At 46.8% G+C, this 23,800-nt stretch overlaps 1 protein-coding gene and 1 long non-coding RNA gene across 2 annotated transcripts in view; both read right to left on the reverse strand.

Annotated features, from left to right (window-relative positions):
• Positions 1-23,800, reverse strand: part of LOC134935785 (uncharacterized) — a 408,543-nt gene that overhangs the window by 294,155 nt on the left and 90,588 nt on the right. The gene's annotated exons all lie outside the window — the stretch shown is intronic.
• Positions 3,528-10,288, reverse strand: LOC134933728 (E3 ubiquitin-protein ligase Midline-1-like). The gene is made up of 2 exons (XM_063929132.1): positions 9,160-10,288; positions 3,528-6,482 (listed from the first exon to the last, which is right to left on the reverse strand). Exons 1-2 carry the CDS (start codon positions 10,109-10,111, stop codon positions 5,851-5,853), a joined length of 1,584 nt encoding a protein of 527 aa, XP_063785202.1. The 5' UTR covers positions 10,112-10,288; the 3' UTR covers positions 3,528-5,850.

Here is a 23,800-nt window from a genome sequence, read left to right on the forward strand (position 1 = left end):
GTGAAAGGGGTGAGGAATCGGAGGAAGAGGAGGAGGTGGACATCTTGCCTCTGTAGAGCCAGTTTGTGCAAGGAGAGATTAATTGCTTATTTTTTGGTGGGGGCCCAAACCAACCAGTCATTTCAGTCACAGTCGTGTGGCAGACCCTGTCGCTGAAATGATGGGTTTGTTAAAGTGTGCATGTCCTGTTTATACAACATAAGGATGGGTGGGAGGGCGCAAGGACAATTCCATCTTGCACCTCTTTTTTCTTTCATTTTTCTTTGCATCATGTGCTGTTTGGGGACTATTTTTGGAAGTGCCATCCTGTCTGACACTGCAGTGCCACTCCTAGATGGGCCAGGTGTTTGTGTCGGCCACTTGTGTCACTTAGCTTAGCCATCCAGCGACTTTGGTGCACCTCTGTTTTTCTTTGCATCATGTGCTGTTTGGGGACTATTTTTTTGAAGTGCCATCCTGTCTGACACTGCAGTGCCACTCCTAGATGGGCCAGATGTTTGTGTCGGCCACTTGGGTCGCTTAGCTTAGTCATCCAACGACCTCGGTGCAAATTTTTGGACTAAAAATAATATTGTGAGGTGTGAGGTGTTCAGAATAGACTGAAAATGAGTGGAAATTATGGTTATTGAGGTTAATAATACTATGGGATCAAAATGACCCCCACATTCTATGATTTAAGCTGTTTTTGAGGGTTTTTTGTAAAAAAAACACCCGAATCCAAAACACACCCGAATCCGATAAAAAAATTTCAGGGAGGTTTTGCCAAAACGCGTCCGAATCCAAAACACGGCCGCGGAACCGAATCCAAAACCAAAACCCAAAAAATTTCCGGTGCACATCACTAGTATATATAATGTAGGTGCACGCTGGGGGCATGATGGGTTAGTATATATAATGTAGGTACAAGCTGGGGGGGTGTTGGGTGGGTATATATAATGTAGATGCACGCTGGGGGCGTGTTGGTTGGGTATACAGTATATAATGTAGGTGCACTCTGGGGGTGTGTTGGGTGGGTATATATAATGTAGGTACACGCTGGGGGCGTGTTGGGTAGGCATATATAATGTAGGTGCACGCTGGGGGTGTGTTGGGTGGGTATATATAATGTAGGTACAAGCTGGGGGTGTGTTGGGTTGGTATATATAATGTAGATGCACGCTGGGGGCGTGTTGGTTGGGTATATATAATGTAGGTGCACTCTGGGGGTGTGTTGGGTGGGTATATATAATGTAGGTACACACTGGGGGCGTGTTGGGTGGGCATATATAATGTAGGTGCACACTGGGGGTGTGTTGGGTGGGAATATATAATGCAGGTGAACGTTGGGGGGGTGTTGGGTGGGTATATATAATGTAAGTGCATGCTGGGGGTGTGTTGGGTGGGTATATATATAATGTAGGTGCGCGCTGGGGGCGTGTTGGGTGGGCATATATAATGTAGGTGCACGCTGGGGGTGTGTTGGGTGGGCATATATAATGTAGGTGCACACTGGGGGGGTGTTGGGTGGGCATATATAATGCAGGTGCGTGCTAAGGGTGTGTTGGGTGGGCATATATAATGCAGGTGCATGCTGGGGGTGTGTTGGGTGGGTATATATAATGTAGGTGCACGCTGGGGGTGTGTTGGGTGGGCATATATAATGTAGGTGCACGATGGGGGTGTGTTGGGTGGGCATATATAATGTAGGTGCACGCTGGGGATGTGTTGGGTGGGCATATATAATGTAGGTGCACGCTGGGGGTGTGTTGGGTGGGCATATATAATGTAGGTGCACGCTGGGGGTGTGTTGGGTGGGCATATAATGTAGTAGCATACTGGGGTCCAGCAATTGAGTTATCTTTCTAATAAACAATGTATGAGATATACTGTATATATAAATGTTGGGGGGTTGTGCTGCTGAAGCTCCGCCCTTCACCCCCTATAGGACTGAACAATTCCATGCTTAGACATGTTCAGCGGCTGCTGCATAACACCCCCAGAGCTGGCACCTATGGATGCAGGGGTTATAGGGTATACACATCATAGTTGCCTACCCTCCTGCATTCTGTAGGAGACTCCCTGAAATAGCAGTGATCTCCCTGACTCCCTGAATCATCCAGCAATCTCCCTGATTGCACCTTACCCCCATTATACAGCCGTTACATTCTTGGGGGAAAAAAGAAATCAGAGATACTTACTGTACATTCAAGAGGGCTCATCAGTGCCAATTACCTGCATTGGTTATAATAGGCACAGTGATCCCTACAGATACAGGCATTTTAAATAAAGTTACTCGTGGCCACTTACAGTATATGGAACCTCATGTAAAACACAATACACAAACCAATCATGAACACTATTAGATCTTACTACCTTTGGGGCTCATTTACATTTGGATGTATGTAATTTTTATGACACGCGTCTCCGATGTAGCAGTATACGTCCGCGCTGATAGGCGTTACGTTCGCAATCTCTGTGAAATGCTTTTTAAAAAGTAGGCAAGTATGCTACACATCTACCTATTAACCTGTAAAAGTGTTTCTCAATGTAGCAGTCACATCACATGGTGTAACCCCCTTCTGTGTGCGGTGAGGTGCATTTGGAGTGATACCTCTCCCCGTGCCCCCCCAGGCTAACTCTCCAGGGTGGGGGCAATCCCTGAGAAGGGGGTCCCTGTGTAACAGTCACACATATGGGAACAGGGGTATACAGCGATGCAGCAACATCTCCTGATGACATGATCTGGGCACCAGACCTTCTCTTACTTTATCTCTCTCCTCCTGCACATGACTTTACAGCACATGAATATGGTCACACCAGCGTCTCCTCTCCCCCCAGCTCAGACACTGGGCATGTCAGATGGTGTATGATGGTCACAGCTGTAACTAGACATGTTGGCGCCCTGGGCCATAAAAAGCATCAGTGCCCCCCGAATGTTTCAAATAATAATAGTAATAATCATGGCTTTTTTTAAATTATTCTATTAAATTGGCAAACATCAAATGAGGGCTAATAACCAATCAATGAAATGTATAAAATTATGCGGGGGGCGGGGGATGTTACTGTTGCGCTTAGGGGCGGCCTCACCCCTAAATTCGCCCCTGAACATGAGAGTTCTTTGTCATTTAGCTGCATTATCCTTTGTTTTAAATCACACATTTCTTAGCAGTCATACCCAGGACCTTCAGTCATACCAGGATTCGAACCCATGACTTTCCATATTGCAGTCAGACTCCATTGCTTGTGGAGATATTTGTTCCTGGGAAGTGTGAGAGTATTTTGAAATGTGTGATGTTAAATCAAGGAATGTGGGACTGAAGGTCATTAGGGATGTGAGGGAGAGATGAGGGCGGCCGGGTGATGCCGGGGATTAAAGAGAAAGAAGAGTGATTAAAACAGAAAACTGACAGGTTACACAGTTACATAGTTGTTGAGGTTGAAAAAAGACAAATGTCCATCGAGTTCAACCTACTGTACATTACATTTTATTTTATTTTATTTTTTTCATTTTTTATTTTTATTTTATTTTAATATTAATTAAATGCTGTATCCCTGGATATTTTTTTCCTCTAGGAATCTATCTAATCCATTTTTAAACTTATTGATTGATTCCACCATCACTACCTTCTCTGGCAGAGAATTCCAAATCCTTACTGCTCTTACTGTGAAGAATCCTTTTCTCCGTTGGGTATGGAATTTTTTTTCTTCTAACCTCAGGGGGTGTCCTCGTGTCCTATGTAGTGTTTTTTTTTTGGTAAACAAATCGTTTGATAGATACTTGTTTTTTCCCTTAATGTATTTAGAAATATTAATGATGTCCCCTCTCAGTCGCCTCTTTTCCAGTGTGAACATATCAAGCCTTTTAAGTCTTTCCTCATAGTCCAGTGCCTCTAACTCCTTAACCAGTTTAGTGGCTCGCCTCTGGACCCTTTCGAGTTCCAAGATATCTTTTTTATAATATGGTGCCCAAAACTGTACACAATATTCCAGGTGTGGCCGCACCAATGATTTATACAGAGGCAGGATTACACTCTCATCCCTTGTCTCCATTACCCGTTTTATGCATGATAACACCTTATTAGCCTTTGCTGCTGCATTTGACATTGCGTACTCCTACCAAGTTTATTATCGATGAACACTCCCAAATCCTTTTCAACTACCGTTATGCCTACATTTTCCCCATTTAGTTTATAGGCTGCCTGATTGTTCTTAGTCCCAAAGTGCATAACTTTACATTTGTCTATATTGAACCTCATTCTCCATTTGTCTGCCCAGGCCTCCAGTCTAGATAAGTAATTCTGTAGAGACTCAAAATCCTTGTCTGAATTCATTTTAATTTAATGCTGCAGAACATACATGAATCAGACCCATAGCTTTGGACTACAATTCCCAGTAGGAGGTGACATCATCCCAATATATTTCACAGCCAATAGGAGCAAGTTTCTAAGGCTGGGTACACACCTCAGCGACACGTCTGCCGACACACCATCACACCGACAGAGCAACTGATTAGGTCAGCTACAGTATATCTTAACATGTATAGTTTGGAGCAGAGAAGGGAAAGGGGGACGTGATAGAAACTTTCACATATACCAAGGTACAGGAGGGAGACATTCTTCAGAGGAAGAGAAGAGAAGTAATAGAACACGAGGACATGCACTGAGACTGGAGGGGGGTTCAGGGGAAATATAAGGAAAAATTACTTCACAGAAAGGGTAGTGTACAAGCAGGGGCGGATTGGGAACAAAAAGCGGCCCTGGAAAATTTGTACTAGTGGCCCCACATGGGCAGCACCAGAGGTGTATGGTCTAGCCATGGGCCATGGCAGCAGCACCCTCCCCCCAAGACTTTCCAGATAGTGGGCATGTCCAGCACCAAGGGGGAAGTAAAAGGGAAATAAAATTAAATATTATGAGCACATTATATGATACACCTTCAGAATTTAGGAAACTATATCATTCTTTAGAAAGATATATTTTCTTGCTTATTACACCAACCGTATCCCAATCACTATTCACTCAATCTTATATGTCAGCCAAGCAGGCAGACAGAGCATACACTAGATCATCTGCAATCACAGGCTAAGTAGCAAAGTCATTTTCATATACGCAAATTATTTTACATCGTATTCATTATGTCTATAAAAAGGACCACATGTCCTCAAACAAAACAGGCCCCGCGGGTGCGTCGGCCCACCGGGGATCTTCCGTGGGTGCTATGGCCAATCCGCCTCTGTGTACAAGTGGAATAGCCTCCCATCAGAAGTGGTAGAGGGTAAGGGGCCTATTTATCACCACCTGCATCCTTGGAGGTGGATGTCATGTGATAATATTGGCCAAACTCGCACTGCGATAATTGATGTATCAAATATCGCATGCAGGGACTCAGCTTGCGGTCAAGCTCTGTCCCTGCTAAGACACTCTGCAGCATCATCGGGGTATTTTTTGTAAAAATAATGTTAATAAATAGGCCTCTATGACAGTAGAGCAATGTAAACATGCCTGGGATAGACATAAGGAGATCCTTACACAGAAATAATGTTCAAAAGGGTTTGAGATTGCCTAAAGAATTTAAAAAAATGGGCAGACAAGATGGACCAAGTGGTTCTTATCTGCCGACACATTCTATGTTCTATACTGACCAATTGGCCGTTAGATATGTCGGTGATGACATCACAGCTGGGTGGGTAATATGTCTGTCAGTGTGTACCCAGCATAACACACCTACATGGGAACACATCCACACACTGGTCACCTGGTTACACAGGGGGAGGGGCTCAGCTGTAGCTCCACCCACTGCTTCATTCTATTTGCTGAATGTTCCCCCAATCACATACCCCTCCCTGTGATGTCACCAGTCTCTGCAGATTTCTTATGGTAATTTCTCCCAGCTCCTGACTACTCCACATATAGTTATATACCCATCCATTACCCATAATGCAGCATGGAGGGGCTCAGTGAGGGCGGCAGTGTAGGTGTGTAAGTGTCTGATGGGGTCACACAGAGAATAAAAGGACAGCTGTCCTGCCTCATAATCCAGATATACCCTCACTCTGTCACAGGGGATATTGTCAGGTAAATGGATCAATGTACTGTTATGTCTCACTGTGTACCGATTATCACACCTAAACGCACACCAGGACTTGTTATTATGTCCAATGTCTGACTGATCTCCTCTCCTGTCTATACTGGGATAACACATCCCCACCATCCACCACAATGATTTACTGACATCCACCTCCCAGTAATGTCGCCCTGAGGAGAATACCCTGGTGCTTATTACCTGAGGCCACTGAAATCTCTCTGGTGTTACTGGGTGATTCTGGTTTATATCTGACCAGGATGCAGTTTTCCTGTCACCTGATATATGTACATTATTACCAGCTGTGGTCACATCCAGTAATAGGTCTGTAGCCTCCTGCACATAGATCCCTGTATTTATACCTGTTATTATATCAGATAATGTGTGTAATGTCTCTGAGATGAGACCCACATCCAGATCTCCTGCACCACGGACCTGGGTATCATGTAACAAAAAATAAGGTGCAAGGAAGATCTTAGTGCGCAAAGATAGAGCCGCTGGATAGCACCCCTTTCCTACTAAAAAGGTTCCCAAACCCTTCAACACATGTGCCAAAGAAAAAATATGAGTAAAGGGGACTTATCCTGCGCTCCACTGTCTGTTGTTGTCTCAAGAAGTTCCCAGATATGTATTGGAAATTCATATAGATGACATACGGGAAATAAGAAGAAATTTTGCATACATAGTGAAATATCGTTTGGTATTGAGGTAAAACATGAGCATTTATTTAATACAAATAATAAAAAGCCATATACATAGCAATATATGGATGCAAAAGAAGGTACACACTGAATGAATGTACAGTGGTGGTACAATGATTAGAGCAGCAAAAATAGAGCTGGGGTGGAGAGTAATGAGGGAAATTACCAGATGTTGCGAACTGAATAAACAGTTCTGAGCCAGCTTGCGGGTTAATTTGGTGCAGGGAAACCCGGGAATCCCCCGAACCTTGCCGTACTGGAACAGGTAATCTCTCTCCTGCTTTCCTCCTCAGCGTCCTGTGAACACCGACGCGTTTCTACCTCTGACTGAGGTCTTTTTCAAGGTGTATTGGTTTGGGGCTGCTAACATGCATATTTAAATTGTCCCTGGCCAATCGTTCCATAGAAGCAGCAGCTGTGTCCTATACAGAGTAATCACCTAACCATGTCCCGTGATCTGCTGCTACGCCCTATGGTTTCCGGATTGACCCCCGTTGCCATGGTAGTGTTTGACAACTACCGGCGAACACTTCCGGAAAGTCCACTTGTCTCCATGGTGATCGATGCGTCCTTCCCGGTGTTAATTCCTTCCGTTATCTTATTGATGTTACTCACTTCCTTCTATCCGCTCCGGACCCGTTCCTCTCACATGTGATCGTCTGCAGTCGAAAGGACATCCACGTCGGGATATCTAGTGCGGTTGTCCGTGGTCCGGTTAGCGGAGTAGCGTCACGTCACTTCCTGTGACGTTCGCCTTTGCTTGTTCTGTCTTTCACATCATGTAACGGTACCTCCCCTGGCATATCTAAACAAAGGGGATGATCTCACATTTCTCCGTGTCCTCAGTGATCGGGGGAATTGGAGGAAAATAAGCATAATTTTAGGAATATTCAAATGTTGAACACATTAATTAAATAAAAATTCATATACAACTTTTAATGTGAAAGTTTTTCCATATAAAAAGAGCTTGTTCCTATGTAAAGAATCTCATCATAAAAAACCCTTCATTAAAACACTAAGTAATAAATAGCCCAGTGGGAAAAAAAGGGGAGAGCGGTAGATCTAGAATTAGGGGGGTATTAATTGCGACTTTGAGATTAAATGGTTTTTATGAAAAAATAGAAAAATTCTTTTGAGGCCCATACAGTGTTACATTTTAAAACAAAAGAGGGAATAAATTATGGAAAGATATGGTAATTCTAGATCTACCGCTCTCCCCTTTTTTTCCCACTGGGCTATTTATTACTTAGTGTTTTAATGAAGGGTTTTTTATGATGAGATTCTTTACATAGGAACAAGCTCTTTTTATATGGAAAAACTTTCACATTAAAAGTTGTATATGAATTTTTATTTAATTAATGTGTTCAACATTTGAATATTCCTAAAATTATGCTTATTTTCCTCCAATTCCCCCGATCACTGAGGACACGGAGAAATGTGAGATCATCCCCTTTGTTTAGATATGCCAGGGGAGGTACCGTTACATGATGTGAAAGACAGAACAAGCAAAGGCGAACGTCACAGGAAGTGACGTGACGCTACTCCGCTAACCGGACCACGGACAACCGCACTAGATATCCCGACGTGGATGTCCTTTCGACTGCAGACGATCACATGTGAGAGGAACGGGTCCGGAGCGGATAGAAGGAAGTGAGTAACATCAATAAGATAACGGAAGGAATTAACACCGGGAAGGACGCATCGATCACCATGGAGACAAGTGGACTTTCCGGAAGTGTTCGCCGGTAGTTGTCAAACACTACCATGGCAACGGGGGTCAATCCGGAAACCATAGGGCGTAGCAGCAGATCACGGGACATGGTTAGGTGATTACTCTGTATAGGACACAGCTGCTGCTTCTATGGAACGATTGGCCAGGGACAATTTAAATATGCATGTTAGCAGCCCCAAACCAATACACCTTGAAAAAGACCTCAGTCAGAGGTAGAAACGCGTCGGTGTTCACAGGACGCTGAGGAGGAAAGCAGGAGAGAGATTACCTGTTCCAGTACGGCAAGGTTCGGGGGATTCCCGGGTTTCCCTGCACCAAATTAACCCGCAAGCTGGCTCAGAACTGTTTATTCAGTTCGCAACATCTGGTAATTTCCCTCATTACTCTCCACCCCAGCTCTATTTTTGCTGCTCTAATCATTGTACCACCACTGTACATTCATTCAGTGTGTACCTTCTTTTGCATCCATATATTGCTATGTATATGGCTTTTTATTATTTGTATTAAATAAATGCTCATGTTTTACCTCAATACCAAACGATATTTCACTATGTATGCAAAATTTCTTCTTATTTCCCGTATGTCATCTATATGAATTTCCAATACATATCTGGGAACTTCTTGAGACAACAACAGACAGTGGAGCGCAGGATAAGTCCCCTTTACTCATATTTTTTCTCTGGGTATCATGTGTCTCTGTGTCCTCAGTATCACACAAGTCCCCTGTGTCTGGTTCCTGTAAGACAGTCACTGGGTCAGACATGTTACACAGCTCCTCAATGTGACGCATCTTCCCGGACACCTCGTCCTTCTTTATTTCCAGCTGCTGGATCAGATCAGAGACTGAGAGTGAAACGCGCTGTTCCTGCCTGGAGATCTCACTCAGGACTCTCTTCTCCAGGTCTTCCAGCTGTCTCCTGATGTCTCTAAACAGGGCAGTGACTGTCTCTGTTACATCAGCTGCTTTTCCCTGATCTTCTCTCCTGCGCTCCTGCAGACTCTGGACTCTTTTCTCAGTCTCTGCTCTCTCTGTGGTCAGTTTCTGCAGAACATCTCTCAGCTTCTCCTTCTTCTTCTCAGAGGCCTCATCCAGCATCTCCACATTATGTCCCCAATGTTTCCCAGCCAAACTGCAGGACACACAGATACAAGCAGAGTCCTCAGTGCAGTAATATCTGAAGAGTTCCTTATGTACAGAGCATTTCCTGTTCTCCAGGGCAGTGGTGGGATCACATAAGACGTGCTCTGCTGACTTGCTGTGTACTCTCAGGTGTTTATCACACAGAGAAGCCTCACACAGCAGACAGGATTTAGCAGCAGGTACAGGAGAGTCCACACAGTAAGTGCAGAGGATCACAGTCTTCTCCTGATCTGGCCGAGTAGACAGGAAACTCCCCACTATGTTACACAGCGTTATGTTCCTCTGCAGTGCAGGACGCTCCTGACACACTGCTCTGCATTCAGGACAGATATAAGCTCCAGCCCCCTCCTGTGTATCCAGCACACGATGAATACAGACCCGGCAGAAGTTGTGGCCACATCTCAGGGTTACAGGATCTGTATAAATGCTCAGGCAGATGGAACAGTCCAGCTCCTGTCTCACATCAGCAGACGCCATCGCTGGAAGCAGGAGAGAGAAATGACAGTGAAAGTCTCAGACACTCAGATACCGGGAGGGAGGGGGAGGAAGGGGTCACATTCTGCACACAGGGTGAGGCTGAGCTGTGATTAAAGAATTCGAGGGACAAACTAGGCCCGAGAATAAATAAGCGTCCTGGGTTTTTTAAAGAAGGAGCCTAGGGCAAGGAAGGAGAGAAAAGGGGAGGGGAGGGGAGGGGGGGGGGATAGAGCAGGTAGCATAGCAGCATCCTATAGGTAAGAGGGGGAGGAGAGTTACCTGGGAGGTACAAAAGAGCAGGAGTGCCAGGCAGGCTCCCTCTTTCAGGCTGATCAAGGATACAAGAAGCCAGAGACGGGCCCCACAAGCAGCTGAGCAGCGCCCACAAGCACCGCACGCCACTCGGCCTTAGCCATCCCCAGGCCGAAGCAGCACGCACAGCCCCCCCCCCCCCGGCGCCCGAGACAGGCCGCCCCGGTTACCTCCGGCCGCTCGACACCCATGCTGCAGGCGCCAGGAGGGTTCGAGAGGTGTTCCCCCTTTCATTCCTGGCCCACGCAGGACGGACAGGGTGCCCAGCACAACGGAAGTCGCCCCGCCCCCCGCAGCATCACGTCCTCTCTGGCCTGTACTCTGAGTGCCGCGGGCAACCATCCCTCACCGCGCTGCAGGGCCCGGGTCAAGCCATCGGCGCTGGGCTCGCCCAACCCCCTCCCCCCTCCGGGCAACCCCTCTTCAGTCACGCTGGGCAGCCCAGCAGGGGGGCGCCCCAGCCTCCGGCTTCAGCGCGAATAGCCCCCCCCCGCCGGGTCCCGGACACCCGCCATACCCCTGCACGCACGCCGGGCAATCGGGCAGTGGGACGCCGCGGCATCCAGCTCAGCTGGGAATAGTCCGCCCCCCTCCCCCCCCGCCAAGGCCCGGTCAACCCCCCCCCCCTTCCCCACGCCGCCCGGCACGGGGCATATATATAGCACTATAGCGCCAGCCTAGCCAGCCCTTCCGCCCCCGCAGCTAGCGAACAGAGCCCAGTCCCCCAACGCACACATGGCGGTAGCCTTCGTAGCTCAGGGGGCTAGTAGCTGGTCTGGACTGATGATAATGGTGGGATCCCTGGTTCGGATCCCATGTGGATTTCCAGCCCCGACAGCCAGTTCCTGCTTCCCACATTAATCCAGATACAGTAGTACTTCCCCCCCCCCAGCCCACAGGGGGCGAGCCCTTTCTATTTATTTATTAATTTAATTTATCGGGTTGTTAATTAAGTATTTATTTCCATAATTTCTCCCCTTTTCTGTCATGTTACTTGGTAATATGGTATTTTTCCCTTTCACTTACGGTACTTACTTACAGACGATCAGACTACATGTCTCGTTTCTCCTTACGGCTTAGCTTTGGGCGGGGCCCACGTGAAACTTTGCAATCTAATGATTCCTTAGGAAGCACGCAGAGGGTTCTCCCAGATAAGTATCATGTATTTACAGGTTATGGGTATTGCTGCTGCGCTGTGGCTTAGTTGGTTACTTAATTACTGATAGCATGTCCAGCAGACGCTATCTGGCTGGGGGTTATCTTATCTCCCCTCCTCCAACAATGGTGGTGGTTCCCTTTCATCTTCTCCCCTGCACATAACCCCTCACAGCAGTATGACCAGTGTACGGTATACGAGCAGGGAGGGGGGGGGAAAAATAAAAATACATAAATAAATGAAATAAAAGGGCAGGGGGGGATGGGTAGAATTACAGGGTGGGGGAGTTATTGCAGCGCATAGTGTGTAATGGTGTCATAGTAGACAGTATAACATGGGTCAGTGATTATATTGCAGAGCCAGCATTAAATTACAGCGTATAAAGTATGATAGGGTTATAATATGCGAGTGATGGAAGGATCGCAGAAGGGCAACGGCATGTATATATTGCAGGGTAGAATAGGTACTAGTAATGCTGCTTTCACATCGCAAAACCTGCTTTTGAAATGGTATTTGAAACGGTTCTTAAAACGGGTCTGAGCAGTTAAACCCCCTTCACATCTCACGTGGTAACCAGTATATTACCATTTCATTACCTTTTTGGTACCTTTCACACTGAACCCGTTTCACACATAGAAAACAGTGGTTGTCATTATAAAGGGACTTTTCTAGCCCGCACATTATTAATAAGTATTAAGTAATTAATTATTAATAATTTTGGATAGCAGTACGATGGAACCCAGCAGCTTGAAGCATTTTGCTATGTTTTTATATACGAGGGTATTCTTGACTGTCCCAGTAATTGGGCAGCAGATTTCCTCATCCCCTCTGATCCTAAAGCAGCTCCCTCACCTCTGCATCACTCCAATTAGACATCTTATAATGGCGTTGCAGTATAAAAATATAAAGCCACTCTCACATGTGTCTCCTGTGTCTTCCAAGCTGTTTCCTGGTTGTGGCTGCTGACATCACTCATGGATACAGCCTATGACCTGCTGGGGCTTGCAAATACCGCTTCAGACCCTTTCACACTGCACAGTGAAATGGGACAGAAACGGGGAGGACCCTTCTGTTACCGTTTCAAAATACCTGTAGTTTGAAAGCGGTAAATTGAAGGGGACCCTTTCACATCGCAATTTGACCCGTTTAGGAAGCCAGTTAAAATGGCAAAATACCGGGTACGGTCTGCGGTGTGAAAGGGGAAGTATACGAGATAAAGCAAAGCAGCGATGTCATTGCCGCAGGGGTATATTACAGGGTACGGGTCGTACTAGGTATACAGCGTAATGATTACTGAGGGCATTGCGGCAAGAGGATATTTCAGCATCATAGGTATACTAGCGGGCTAATATAAAGCTTAATACCGGAGCGAATGGCCGGGGGGTATTTTGCGGATTATAGAGGGGAATAGCGATAAATTATATAATATAAGGCAGAACAGTCATCGCATTGCCGTGAGCATGTATTATTGCATTGATAGTAGGTATATAAGAACAGTATAATACAGATCAGTGTGGGACAGTCACGCACCATAACGTTCATATTAGCAAATCTTTCAGTATTACCCGTGGCCTTAGATCCATTATTATTGTATTACAGTTAGTAGGAAGGCGTCACAGGCGATTGGCAATGCCTTGCACAGTCCATACATTAGAAAATGCATGGGTACACAGAGCATAACGAGGCAGTAACAAAAACCAAAAATAATAATAATAATAATAATAATGAATAAATAAAAATAAATAAAAAATAGACAGGCCACGATTTGCATAGCGCGGTACAGCCCAGCGCTGCACAGTACAACTTCCACTGTGCTAAACGCATGGTTTAATCCCCTGGCATTGTATTATGTGGTATATAGTTATAATGATAACCGCTTGTTATATAACCTGAGTGTCATACAAAAGGCAGGCCTGGGAGACAAAGCAAGTAGCGATAGCGATCTCAATAGAAAAACCATCAAAGCGGCTTTGGGGAATACGCAGTATTATGTTCACTTAGGTAACAGAATAGCAGAAACGCACCATTTATGGGGCAATGGTTAGCATTACGGCCTCGCAGCGCTGAGGTCATGGGTTCAATCCCAGTTCTTAATTCATATTACATTTACTAGCTATGCATTTAAGCGCTGAATAAGTTTGTTCCATAACCAAACGGTCATACAAAATGCAACAAGTAGCGGTAGCGATCACAGTAAAAACCCATCAAAGCTACTTTAGTGAACGTGCAATATGATGGTCACTTATGGTATCATAATAAGGTAGACAGGACAGAAGGAAAAGGAAAGCCAAAGGTCCAGGCGCAAAGCGAAGGTTTAAGGGCTGAATAGTACCTCATCTCTGCATAAAGTAGGGGTCAAGGCTGCATGTGCCTTAGCGGTATACGGGATAACGTAGGACAACTATAGTCTGGCGCAAGGCATGAATATCAAGTCAGCGTAAACGCACCAGTATGTGGCAATGGGTAGTATTACGGCCTCACAGTACTTAGGTCATGGGTTCAATCCAGTTAAGAGCATTCTTTGTGGAGTCTGTATGCACTCTCGGGTGTCTTATTGCATATGTCAGTTGCTAGGTATAGATCATAGGGCGCTATATGATGAGTATACCTAAACCGGATTGAACCCGTTAGGATGTAGAATTGTTGTTTTTAATTTCGGCACCGTTAGGATGTAGAAATTTTTTATTTTCGGTGGTGGCACCGATAGGATGTAGAGAAATTTAATTTAATTTCGGTGGTGGCACCGTTAGGATGTAGAAATTTTTATTTTATTTTCGGTGGTGGCACCGATAGGATGTAGAAATTTTTATTTTATTTTCGGTGGTGGCACCGTTAGGATGTAGAAATTTTTATTTTATTTTCGGTGGTGGCACCGATAGGATGTAGAAATTTTTATTTTATTTTCGGTGGTGGCACCGATAGGATGTAGAAATTTTTATTTTATTTTCGGTGGTGGCACCGTTTAGGATGTAGAAATTTTTATTTTATTTTCGGTGGTGGCACCGTTTAGGATGTAGAAATTTTTAAATTTTATTTTCGGTGGTGGCACCGTTAGGATGTAGAAATTTTTTATTTTCGGTGGAGGCACCGTCAGGCCATTCGAAAGTGTAATTATCAACTGACAAGACATGGCAGTAGTGGCACGTAAGGGGTTGCCAGCGGGCGAGATCAAAAAGCTGGGCAGGTGGAAATCAGGAGCGTACAAGGTACACTTACGCGCGGAAAAGCAAGACTAGAAGGCAGCTCGGCGTCTTTCGCGAAACCCAAGGCCTTAAGCTGCCCGCCATAAATGGGGGAATGAAGGACTTTTTCCATTTTTGCCCTCAAACAAAAAGAGGTTTTGTGGTTTTCACCTTCATATGGGTCGCGCGAAAGTTCGCACCATAGGTCCGCATACAACAGGGGGTAACGATTAATTGTAATTCTATTTTTCAGGAGTGCAAAAGGTCTAGGGGGCAGCGATCTAGGAAAAAGCTAGGGGAGCGAGCCGATTACGGCAATTCAAGCCGACATACAATGGTTGAAGGGCCGGTGGCCTAATACACGGATCACATGGTCCGAGATAGTCCCAAGGGCACAGGGGGGCACGGGATTACAAAGGGTCAGAAGAAAGGTGAACAGGGCGGTAGCCCGTCTCTTAACGGGAGAAGGCGGTACGATCGCCAGGCACCCGTTGTTGAAGTTCGGAGAGGAGGGACTATTCAGGCAAGGCGGGGTACACCTGACAGAGAAAGGCCTAGCCGTATTCTTGGGCGACATAGCGGAAAGCGTCAGTGGGAGGCAGGAGGTAGCAGCGGGTGGCGGGCCTGGGTTCTAGGAACCAGGCTATGGCGGCAAGCAGTGCTCCTCGGCAGTCTGTAGTAGCGCAACGTCGGTTGGCGGCACTTCCCCCAGATCCTCGGCGAGTTTGTCGTGGCCTCAAGGGCCGACACGGTCGTCATCTTAAGGGTGGACCGGTGCTATGCCAATGGTGGGAAGTGGTACCGCTCAGCTAACTTGCGCAAGGGCGGGACTTAGGTTCCGCCCCGTTGTTTAATTTAGGAAGAAATTAAAATGGAGGCTGTAGCCGGGGGTATGCACTGCTTTCTCGCCACCCACTTATAGAGTACCAATTCTAATTTGATCAATAAATTTGGCTGTGACCTTTTAAATCGCAATTCAGTTGTCCGAGTGTTTATTGGGGAGAAAAGAAGGTAGGGGGGGTGGACGGCGAGGCCTTTAATAAAATCAATGGACGGCTTAAAGAATTCGAGGGACAAACTAGGCCCGAGAATAAATAAGCGTCCTGGGTTTTTTAAAGAAGGAGCCTAGGGCAAGGAAGGAGAGAAAAGGGGAGGGGAGGGGAGGGGGGGGGGGATAGAGCAGGTAGCATAGCAGCATCCTATAGGTAAGAGGGGGAGGAGAGTTACCTGGGAGGTACAAAAGAGCAGGAGTGCCAGGCAGGCTCCCTCTTTCAGGCTGATCAAGGATACAAGAAGGCACCCACCCTCCCGCCCAGTTGGTAGGGCAATTTAGCCCTGGTATTTAGGAATTGAACGTTTTTTAATTTCGGTGGTGGCACCGATAGGCAATCCAGAGTTTTCGCTATCACCAGGGCGAAGGTGAGGTAACTGGAATTTGAATTGAAGTTTACGTCCGGTGGTGGCAACGTCAGGCCAATTCGGTCTTTAATTATGGTCTGGCAAAAGAGGTCCAGCAGGCGCGGCAAGCAGTGCTCCTCGGCAGTCTGTAGTAGCGCAACGTCGGTTGGCGGCACTTCCTCCAGATCCTCGGCGAGTTTGTCGTGGCCTCAAGGGCCGACACGGTCGTCATCTTAAGGGTGGACCGGTGCTATGCCAATGGTGGGAAGTGGTACCGCTCAGCTAACTTGCGCAAGGGCGGGACTTAGGTTCCGCCCCGTTGTTTAATTTAGGAAGAAATTAAAATGGAGGCTGTAGCCGGGGGTATGCACTGCTTTCTCGCCACCCACTTATAGAGTACCAATTCTAATTTGATCAATAAATTTGGCTGTGACCTTTTAAATCGCAATTCAGTTGTCCGAGTGTTTATTGGGGAGAAAAGAAGGTAGGGGGGGTGGACGGCGAGGCCTTTAATAAAATCAATGGACGGCTTATAGCTACAGGCTCAGTTACACTTATAGACACGGCATACACAAAGGGACAAAATGCAGGAAGTGTTCTTTGAAAACAATAAAGGTTATTAAATATGATAAAAATTACTACTAAACATCCTAGTGACATTTGGTGGACCCCTTCGTTCTAAGTAAGCATTCGTTACCTCTCATACCAATAAATAAAGACACGGAGACTTGAATGTGGCAGAAAAATTGCTAGCTATTTATTTGACCCTAACCATAGCAAACCTGTAAATGAAAAACTTTTGTTAAGATGCCAAATCAGCCGGCATATGGTGGCAGAAAAAAGAACGGCTCTATTAACTGACGCTAACCTTAAAAAACTGCTAAAATCAAAACCATCTTAATTTAACTACAAACTATCAAAACGGTAATAGGTGCTAGCTCCACCCCCACAATGACTTCCCACCCGGAGGGGTGCCCCATTCCACTGCCATCCCGGTCGGGTGGTCGAGCGGCCAATAAGTCGATGGAGGTGAGTGCACCTAAACCAAATCAAACTGTAAATCACTACAGCTTACCATACAACTACAAACTGCCGTTCTTTTCCGCCAATAAATAGCCAACGATAAAACCAGCCAACAATTCAATGCCAATGCACTCCGTGCCAGAACCTCTACCAAACAGGGTGGGAGGGCGGGAAGGCAATTTCACCAACCAGAGAGAAACAAAATGGCCTATCCTTCCCTATATATACTAACCCTCCCCTTTTTCCAGGGGCTGTACTTTCCTTCCAGCTAGGTCCACCCCTCACAAGATGTTTAACTCATTCCTTTCCTATGCTGTCAATTCTCTCTCCTTCTGTACATTTACAGGGACTTAAATGAAACCCTCCTCACAAGAGAAGGTGGAATTATAGGATACTTCGTAACGTATGTGCCTCCACCCAAGTTTTGATGTATAGCTTATACACAGATGGGCTTACTTGGGTAACCTTTACTTAAACATGAATGTAAATAGAACACCCTGAATGTAGGGTGACCATATTATCACTTTTACCTGGGACGCTGATGGATTACACAGGTTCTGTGGCTGATTAAAACCAGCTGAAATGTAGGCTTGAAGACAGCCAGCCACAGAACCTGTGTAATCCATGAGGATCCCAGGTAAAAGGGATAATATGGTCACCCTACTGAATGAAGAATGGAATGACTGAGATAGCATACCCTCCAGCTGCACCTTTTTAATAGGTACAGGGCCTTTTTTATGGTCTGTACCGATTTTTTGCTCTCCAAACTTCCGTTGAAAGTATAGGAAAAAGGACATGACCACGCCCCTTTACCCGTGGCCACGCCCACTTTTCTAATTTGTACCGCTTTTTATGTGTAAAATGTTGGAGGGTGCGAAATAGGAGTAGAGAGGGTTAAACATTCATAGGCTGGGGATGTCCTTGCAGGGCCGTCTTAACAGCAGTGTGGGCCCCTGGGCACAGCAATACACTGGGGCCCCTACCCATCCTCCATGGGCGAGGGTGCTATCATTAGCAGCTTTGATGTCCCGCGGGTGCTGGGGGGTGTTCTATATTCCGCTCAGCATGTAGGACCTAGAGCAGTAATTTCTGCTAATTACTCTTTTACTGCACAGATGGATGGGAGGGAGAACACTAAACTGTAGAAGGGAGCATTGGGCTGAATGTAGGGGCCCTGGTACATGACTTCCAGCAGTGGCGCACACAGGGGGGGTTTCCGAGTACCCAGAAACCCCCCTCCACTAAAAAAAAATATATATTTTTTTATTTTTATTTTTTTAGCTGCATGAGTATTATTAATGACTGTCTAGCGTCCTCTGCAGCCTGCTGTCTTCCTGGTGGCACTTGCAAGTGCAATAAAAGTTTACTTTATTTTAATTATAGTACATATATATCCATGTGCCTACATATATACACATGTATATACATACATACATATAAACACACACACACACATATGATATATATATATACATGTGTATATATATGTGTACTGTATGTGTATATATATATATATATATATATATATGTATGCATGTTTAATATGCTATGTATATGTGTATATGGGTTCACTACGATCTCCCGGCGGACAGGCTCCCGGCGACCAGCATACCGGCGCCGGGAGGCCGGCTGCCGGCTTACCAACAGTGTGGCGAGCGCAAATGAGCCCCTTGCGGGCTCGCTGCGCTCGCCACGCTACGCGCGCCACACTATTCTATTCTCCCTCCAGGGGGGTCGTGGACCCCCACGAGGGAGAATAAGTGTCGGTATGCCGGCGGTCAGGCTCCCGGCGCCGGTATGCTGGTTGCCGGGAGCCCGACCGCCGGCATACTGAAGACCACCCGTGTATGTGTATATGTATGTATGTGTGTGTGTATGTATGTATATATATATATATATATATATATATGTGTGTAGATATATGTACTGAGAGTTACTGGGTCACCTCAGTCCCCACCCCCGTGATTGGCTCCGCCCAGTTCTGGAAACCCCCCCATGCAAATCCTGCGTTTGCCACTGACTTCCAGGGTGGTAGGGGGTGTTTAATACATAAGGGAGGGGTCGATAGTGGAGTGGGCTTAATTTGCATAATTTTCTGGTGAGGGGGCAGCTTACTTGACTGCAGATATCTCAAGTTCCTGGAAAAAGATTTCTTAGCTTTGAATGGGATAAAAAATTAGAGTGTCTCACCTGTCAGGAGAAACTGGGGACTTGGGGATCAGAGTCCAGGAGCCAGAGCAATCCACCAACAAATATATAAAACTGCATATTAGGCGTGTGGAGCTTGAGCAGGGACCAGCTGCTTGAAGGCTGATATCTCTGGTTCTGGGCAGAGTAGAGACAAGCTGCTAGTGTCCACCGAAAGTGGAGATTCCCAGCTTTTGAATTGTACCCTCAGAAAAACTGTAAGTCATACAGAGTCGGATATCTCGGGTTCCCTAGGGCCGATTTTCAAAAATATGGTACCCTTGGAAAGAGGGGGCCCTCGGCTATCAGCCTAGGGCCCTTATACTCCTGGGGCCCTTGGGCAAGAGCCCATTGAGCCCATACGAAAAGACGGCTCTGTGTCCTTGTGGGAGACAGGTGACTAGCCATCCAATAGGGATGCGAGTTGGTAGTAGCTAGCTGCTTGAGATAGGATGAGAAAAGGAGGAGCTTCCTCTTTTTCCTGTTCTTGAGGACAGGGTAAGTCCCCCTTTTTGTGTTAGTTTGGTTTTATTATATACAGTATATATATATATATATATATATATATATATAAACCGTGCTCCTTGCTGCTGCTCCATGGCTATGTAGTGCCCCCGGCGAACTGCGCGCGTCCCGGCCCTGTACACCACAGGTTCCATGGCTGGCTCAGCTGCGGCCCCTGGACAATCCCTCCCTGCGCTCCCTGCCGCGTCCTCGCCTGCTCAGCCGCGTGGTGTCTGGAGAAACAGGGGGAGTGGCTGGCTGAACGCTGGGCGTGTGTGTGACGTCAAACCAGGAACGAAACGGCCTGAGCTGATCGCAATCTGTGAGTAGGTCTGGAGCTACTCAGAAACTGCTAAGAATTTTCTATTCGCAGTTCTGCTAATCTTTCGTTTGCAATTCTGCTAAGCTAAGATACACTCCCAGAGGGAGGCGGCCTAGCATGTGAAATGCTGCTAAAATCTGCTAGCGAGCGAACAACTCGGAATGACCCCCATAATCCGCTATATACACATGATTCATGACATGCAGCGCAGGTATTCTGGGGTTGCCTGGAGGGTGTACGATGATCAGTTTAGGTGCAAGCATGATTGTTTGCAGGTCATAGACTTTAGTTGTAAAGACATTGAGGTGTGGATGGATGTTTCCAGGGCGCAGCAGGACAAGAAGGAGGTCCCGCAAACTCCGTTTTGGTTAACCTGGGGGCATCGCGGGCCTATGTGGAGGCTCCCCAGGCGAGGCGTTTCGGCGTGCCTACTCGTTCAAAACGGCTGGGTCCAGCTAAAGGCAAATGCTTTGCCTTCAATAATTCCACATGTCCTGTTGGCAACGTTGTTGGTTTCGACACCTCTGCTTGCTTTGCACTACTTTCAAGGCAGGCGGTTTGCCCCGAAGGCAGGCTCTCCCGGGCCTGCCAAGCCCGCGACTGTGGTGCCCTCTAAGTAGGGCTCCTACCCCAGTAGGGTTAGGGGCTATACATAAATGGATGTCTTGGTATGAGGATGACGTTGTAGCGCGTTTCCTTCTTGAGGGTTTTAGTTATGGTTTTCGGTTACCAATTCGGGGTGACATTCATGTTGGTTCTTATCGGAACCTGCAGTTGGCCCATTCTTTTCCTGAAGTGCTACGCGACAAGATGGAGCAGGAGATCCAGCTTGGCTGCATGGCGGGTCCTTTTTCGCAGTCCCCACTGGAGAAATTGGTTATTTCTCCAGTAGGCGTTGTTCCGAAGAAGGCCCTAGGTAAGTTTACGCTCATTCAATATCTTTCTTACCCGTCAGGGCGTTTTGTTAACAACGCCATTCCACCCGAGCATTGTTCGGTGGTCTACCAATCGTTTGACAATGCTCTGGATATGGTTCGGGGTTACGGGCCTGGGGCCCTCGTGGCTAAGATTGACGTTGAATCGGCTTTTCATTTACTCCCGCTTACCCTGATTAATTTAGGTTTATGAGCTTCCGCAATCCTACTAGCATTGGTGTGTGAAGTTTTTGTCGGGGGGGGGAGGGGGTTGGGGTCTCGCCCATTACTTAGACGATTTCCTTTGCGTTGGTCCGGCAGGTTCCGATCATTGCTCAGAGCGCCTTTTTAGTTTGCGTGCCTCATTTTGGCGTCCCAATCGCAGCTGAGAAAACGGAGGGCCCTGTGTCATGTTTATATTTTTTGAAGATCCAAATAGACACCGTGGCGGGCTGTTGAAGCCTGCCCCGTGATAAAGTGGAGAAGTTGCGCGAGTGCATCCTGCAGTGTGTTACGCTTCGGCAGGCCCAATCACTTTTGGGCCTGTTGAATTTTGCCTGCAGAGTCATCCCAATGGGCAGACTCTTTTGTCATAAATTGGAGCGGGCTATGGCTGGGGTCACCAGGTTCCATCACTTAATTAGATTATCTTCCGAGATTAAGCGGGATCTGGCCATTTGGGCTTCGTTTCTGGACGACTTTAATGGTGTTCGGATCTGGTTAGCTCCTACGGTTGATAATTCTAGCTTGCAGATATTTTACGGATGCAGCAGGGTCTGTGGGTTTTGGCTGTTATCTAGCTGGTTCCTGGTGCGCTGCTTCTTGCCCACGGTGCTGGTTTGAGAAGAGTTTGACTAAAGATCTTTTGCTGTTGGAACTCTTTCCTATCATGGTGGCCGTGGAAGTTTGGGGCGGACAGTTGCGCAATCGCAGTATCCTGTTCAGGTGCGATAATCTGGAACGTGGTGCACGTGATTAATAATCAACGGGCCAAATCATTGATGGTATTGCACATTTTGGCTCAGTTGACACTGCAATGCTTGTGCTACAATGTTCTTTTTCGGGCACAACATAACATGTCCCAGGTGTGGATAATGGCGTGGCCGATACGTTATCTAGGTGCCAATGGGAAAAGTTTTGTGTGCTTGTGCCACTTGCTGATATTGTTGGGGTTCCCTGCCCCTCTTATGTTTGGCAGGTGATTGAGCCGGATTGGAGGGGTTAGCGGAGCATTCCATCGCCCAAGTATACTTCGGGCATATCGCCAGGTGTGGACGGAGTGGGTATCTTTCTCCGAGCGGGCTAGGGCTTTCAGGTAGGAGCATGTATCGTCTGATGCTTTCTTTTATTTGGCGGGCATTTCCTTTTTCGTGAAGCTTAAGGGGGCTCCGTAAAGAGCTTTCTGATTATGAAAGCCATGAAAGATTGGGCGCGCGTGGTCCATGTTCCCCCGGATAGCAGGCATCCCATTGACACGTCACTTCTCCCCGCCATACTGGGTGCGGTTGAGAACATAGCTGACTCTGCCTTTGAGTCCCTGCTGTTTCGTTTGGCTTTCTCTATGGCTTACCACAGCACTTTTTGGGTTTCGGAGCTGGCTGCTCACTTCAAAAGGTTGGATGCAATTTTGCTTGGCACAGACGTATGGATTGACGATAGGTCACTGTGGTGTCGGATTCATCGGTCTAAGATGGATCAGATGTCTCAGGGGAAATGGGTTTCCTTGGGTCCCTCACATTCCCTGAGCATCTGCCCAGTGTCTCTGGCTGTTCATTATGCTTCGGTCAGGCCTTCCTTTGAGGGTTCTTGGTTGTTGCATTATGATGGTTCGCCACTGCCTAAATACCAGTTTAGTTGGATGCTGCGTCGCTGCCTTTCCAGCGTTGGCTTTTTCCCTTGCGACTTTGACACTCATTCCTTTCGTACAGGTGCAGCTACGTCAGCAGCAGTGGCTGGTTTGCCCATCGATGATATCAAAGTTTTGGGTCGTTGAAGGTCTACTGTTCCCAGAGGGGGCACTAGCGGGTCAGTGGTGGTACGGTGGAGGGAACGAAGAGGCTGCAGTAAGTTCCTGCGCATGTGCGCAATGATGTTTTATTAGCACACTGAAAAATGAACAGCAACTGGAGCAAGTGGCAATACAGATTGTTCTCAGTGATGTACCTGACGGAGGTAATAACAGTCACAGGTAACGGACTGGTCTAGAAACCAGTGTAATTAGCGAACAGCAATGGTAGGCCTGGAAGCCGATGGCGAACATTGATGGCCCGCTTGGAAGCCGATAGTAAACAGGATCAATATGCAGAAGGTAAGTTATGCCAGGAGTGTAGCGAGGGGGGCTCTAGTGGAGCACGAGCTCTGGGTGCAAAAATTTTTTTAGGGGGCGCACTGCCGCCCACCCCCTTCCCTCGGGCCACTGTACTGGCAGCCGCAGAGCTGGAGAAACAGAGACACTGGGCCAAATGTAGTAGTGTGAGCGTTTCAAAAAGTGAGAGATTTGGTAAGGTTTTGCAGTTTTTTTAAAGTGGCAATCATTTACACAGCAAGATCAACCTGGTTTTGCAGTGTAAATGATTGCCACTTTAAAAAAACAACTGAAAAACCTTACCAAATCTCTCACTTTCTGAAACTCTCACTCTATTACATTTGGCCCACTGACTCGGACTCGGAGACTTGGTAGGGAACAGGGCA

This window comes from Pseudophryne corroboree, chromosome 6 (assembly GCF_028390025.1).
Source record: "Pseudophryne corroboree isolate aPseCor3 chromosome 6, aPseCor3.hap2, whole genome shotgun sequence".
Classification (NCBI taxonomy): domain Eukaryota; kingdom Metazoa; phylum Chordata; class Amphibia; order Anura; family Myobatrachidae; genus Pseudophryne; species Pseudophryne corroboree.

Bases quoted from the DNA above. Each gene is read 5' to 3' on its own strand.
- LOC134933728 (XM_063929132.1), bottom strand. From the start codon at position 10,111: ATGGCGTCTGCTGATGTGAGACAGGAGCTGGACTGTTCCATCTGCCTG. The intron at 6,483-9,159 runs GTAAAGGGGACT...TCCGTGGTGCAG, and splicing joins TACCCAGAGAAAAAATATGA to GAGATCTGGATGTGGGTCTC.